The 4,315-nt window shown below is 40.5% G+C and overlaps 1 protein-coding gene across 1 annotated transcript in view; it reads right to left on the bottom strand.

Annotated features, from left to right (window-relative positions):
• Nucleotides 1-2,734: 2,734 nt before the first annotated feature.
• LOC101293913 (probable LRR receptor-like serine/threonine-protein kinase At1g06840-like) overlaps nucleotides 2,735-4,315 on the bottom strand; it is a 7,516-nt gene continuing 5,935 nt past the window's right edge. The window contains exons 6-9 of the mRNA XM_004305020.1: nucleotides 3,775-3,826; nucleotides 3,407-3,657; nucleotides 3,158-3,292; nucleotides 2,735-3,073 (exon numbers count right to left, since the gene is read on the bottom strand). Of these exons, the coding sequence (XP_004305068.1) occupies nucleotides 2,735-3,073; nucleotides 3,158-3,292; nucleotides 3,407-3,657; nucleotides 3,775-3,826 (777 nt within the window). The remainder of the gene's footprint in view (nucleotides 3,074-3,157; nucleotides 3,293-3,406; nucleotides 3,658-3,774; nucleotides 3,827-4,315) is intronic.

A 4,315-nucleotide genomic window follows, 5' to 3' on the forward strand; every position in this document is an offset into this window, starting at 1 on the left:
CTCTCTCTCTCTCTCTCTCTCTCTCTCTCTCTCTCTCTCTCTCTCTCTCTCTCTCTCTCTCTCTCTCTCTCTCTCTCTCTCTCTTCCCCTTTTCTTTGTTGCACTTTTTACTACGTTTTAATTGTATTTTTATTTTCAGTTTTGTTTGTTACATCTAAAAATGTAGTAAACTATACTCAGTGAGTATTGGTTCTAGCTATTGGCGTCACGATTCATTTGATATAATGCTTTAATAATCAAAGTTACTTGCAATGTTGTATTGTTTCTGCTTATATTAGTAGTAATATACAATTGTTTTTCCGCACTTTGAACGGAGATGTATGATGGAGACGATCAAACAACTAAAGAAAATTAAGGTATTGACTGTAGCACAAAGAGTACTGAGGCATATATGTGATTCACAAGAAAACAACCAAAACTAGCAGCGGATGCTATCTTTTCTTCGTTTCTATGAGATGACATAATATAGTCTTTTTTTTTCTTTCTTAAACATTGGGGTATGCAAAACAAACACGAAGACACTGGTCGAAGACATGCACTTTTGAGGAAATCACTATCTTTGTTCAATAATATTATTGTTCTGTTACATGAATAAGATTACAGACCCTATTATTCACCATTATGCCTAGTTGCCTACCAAAAACCGAGATAGCTAGTTTTATACTCTGAGGCTGTCATAGAGGCGAGATATATGGTAGGGAATACTCCGCTGGTTAGATCACTTCCTTGCACACTGTCGACAGATGGATATGATGAAGTTATGAACCCAGCCATTCTGGCCGGTATCTCCCGTTCTCCCCTATAATGGAGAACATCAAGCCTGTCTGGTCACTCTGGTGAGCCATATTCACCTACGTACGAATATATAGACCGAAATTTCAAGACAAAAGTATCACAGATCTCCAAAAGTCTTTTCGGCAAGCTCTATAAGCCTGCAGAGATGGAGAACATACGTACAGCAGCACTAAAGATCTAAAGAAAATTCCCAATGGAAGTATGAAGAAAACTAGCTCAATCAACCTTGAGACGTCCGTCGATCTTCAGTTTTGATACGAGAATGTACGTAGTGGAAGTTCCGGCTGCATGACGTACGTCAGATCGAGTTGGCTTTGCTTGAAGCCTGAACCAAATGAAAGTAGATCTGCACGACCTGGAACGGTTTCACCACAATGAATAATCAAGTGTAAGAACTTCCGATATTTTCAAATTTTGAACTTAAATCTCAGAAGAAAACTCAGCCGGGTTGTATCAGTACTCTCTGGTCCATGCCCTCCTACAATAAGAAGGGGTCAGGGCCTGTGTTAGAACTCAGCACCATTCATCTCAAAACCAGTCACAGTGTTGTCTGGTGAGGTCATGTTTCTAGCGTTTACTACGGCTATGGTGACCGGAGACTCGATCGCCATCGATCATGGCATTCTAAAGATCGAAGTAAGTATTATTTCGACCTTAAGAATGCCATAATCTATGGCGAGTGTGCGGCCGATCACCATGGCCACCACAAATGTTAGCAACAACACCTCAGCAGACAACACTACTGTATATGGCTTCATTAATGCCAATGGCACAGGGGGCTTGCCTTCTCCAGAGCTAGGGTTAGAGATTATATAAAGCCTTAGGAAGTTGGCTCAACCACGGCATCTCTTCTCAGGAATTTTAAGTAATTGGAGCTACGTGATTGTCAGGGACGAAGAGGATACGGTGTCAGTTCCAATCATATTGTTTAATCTGATACTCTGAATCTGTGAGTCCGCACGTTGTTTCTGGACAAATCCGGTGGGCGGTGGCTGGAGAAATTAGAAAGGAGCCAGAGGTAAGGCTTTCAATCTACCAAAACTAGTGGATGCCACCTTCTCTTCGTTTCATTTGCTACGAGTTAAGTCATAGAATATAACCCTAGTATACAGTCCTCTTCTCTCAAACATTGGTATGCAGAACAAGGCGACAATAAGAGATGCCTGACGTACTGTAACATTTGATCATTATTGGAACAACTTAAAGAACAACACTCAGGAATAATGGAGAACATGAAGCCTGACGTACTGGTGAGACAATTTTCACTTAACAAAAGCAACTTGGTTATTATTTGTCTAATTTTATTGGCAAGTTGATCGATCAAACATCTGGAGAGAAAATGAAGGCACAATTGTTGCCTACTCATCCAACTCGAACGGCATGTATCTAATGCACAAGAGAGCAACCAAACCTACCGGAGGCCACGTACCTTCTCTTCGTTCCATTTGCTATTTTGCTACGTACGAGTTTCTTTGTTGATAGAATATAGTCAATATGCAATCTTCTTTTCTTAGACATTGGTACGCAAACCAAACACACAGAGATGCGCATTTGATTTGTAATTGTACGTTAGCAACAACTTTACAGTGAAATCACTATCTTTGTTCAATTGTTTTGTTACACGAATAAGCAGATTACAGAGTAGTGTTCACATGGTTAGTCACTGATCAAGAGATTCATAGTCAGTCATCATTAGATTTTACATCCAATGGTTAAAAAAAAAATAACTTAAATCTAATGGTGACTGACTATGAATCTCTTAGTCAATCACTGACTATGTGAGTATGACCGTAAGATTACATACACTATCAATGTACCTCTCCCTATTGTTTACCATTTTGCAGACCAGAACCGAGAAATTTTACACTCTGAAATTAGCATCAGATGCTATTTTTGTTCCTACTTAGAAGCAAAGAAGGTAAATGAACTCCTGAGGCTGTCATCGAGGCAAGATAGTAGGGACTACACCACTGTTTAGATCACTTCCTTGGACACTGGAGGAGCACATATACGGGTCCCCAGTAAAAGTCGAAGAAGTTGGTGATTTTTCATTGTACGAGGAACCAGATGATGAAAATATTGTATCAGCTCCCGGCATAATTTTGATGATGTTTTCAAGCTCCCTCACCACATCTAACATTGATGGCCGGTCGTCTTGTTTATCTTGGCAACATCTGAGGGCCAAAGCTACAAACCTCTCGACACATTCAGATGGATATGAACCCATTCTGGTATCTATAATGGAGAACATTAAGCCCGACTGATGAGCCATATTTACCTAAGAAACAAGAACTTGATTATTATGTGTACCCTTATTGCTAACGAAATTAAAAGAAATAAAATTTCCGTTTTAGTCTTATACCTCCCGAACAATGTTTTTGCCATGTGATATTGGCAGCACACCAGTCAAGAGCTCCAGGAACACAATTCCAAGGCTATAGACATCGCTTTTGTCTGTTAACTGACTGGTCAAGAAATACTCTGGATCCAGGTAGCCCTGCAAGTATGATCCCAAAGTGTTATGAAATTAACAAATTCAGTTAAGAAGCAACTTTTTGTTATGTTTCAAACTCTACAGCCACTCTTATAAGCTGTACCAAACTAAACATACCGGTGTTCCTCTCACAACTGTAGATACGTATCCAGGGCCAGTCCCTTCATCATCCTGGACAGGAGCAAGTCGTGAGAGTCCAAAATCAGCCACCTTAGCAGTATAGTTGGAGTCCAAAAGTATGTTGGTGGCTTTAATATCTCGGTGAAATATAGGAGGATTCGCCTCGGTATGGAGATAAAGAATTCCTTTGGCTGAACCCAATGCAATACGTAACCTCATACTGAAGTCCAGGCTTCCCTTGATTTTATCTGTGACTCGTATGACAGTAAGTAAACAGAATTAGCTAGATGAAACTCTAGCCAAAAAGGCATGGTATGGGAGGAGCCATTTAAAAAGAAAAACTTCAAATGTTGGAAAGTCCATACCAGAAAGCCAGTCACGTAAGGTACCATTAGGCATGAACTCATAAACCAACACCTGTGGGAGCAGCAACAACATAATTCAATTAATGACATTTCTTGTGCTCCTAATCCATTGAAGCATACCAGCATGCCACAATGCATGCTTAAACTCCTACTTCTTACATTCATGAAATTAAAGAATATGCAATAAAGAGTCACCAAGTAAAACAGCAAAGTAAATCCATTTATGAGTTCAACTTCCAACTGATAAAATTCAGACTAATTTTCCCCGTTCAGAATGAGAGGGAAGGAAGATATATATATACACACACGGAGCCGTTCCAAAGAGGACGTCCATACAGCCCTTAAAGTGTGGACGTCCATTCGTTCTCCACCGGATAGCTCCGACGACGGCGCGCCTCTACCCTAAAGGACTCCAGTAGCGTCTCCGATCACTTTCTCTCCCCGGTAAATCCGCTGAATTCCAGTTTTGCAGCGAGATCACCTAAAACTTCAAACAAAATCGATCTCGCTGAAAAACTGGAATTCAGCGGACTCGCCGGGG

Source organism: Fragaria vesca, linkage group LG6 (genome assembly GCF_000184155.1).
Source record: "Fragaria vesca subsp. vesca linkage group LG6, FraVesHawaii_1.0, whole genome shotgun sequence".
NCBI lineage: Eukaryota > Viridiplantae > Streptophyta > Magnoliopsida > Rosales > Rosaceae > Fragaria > Fragaria vesca.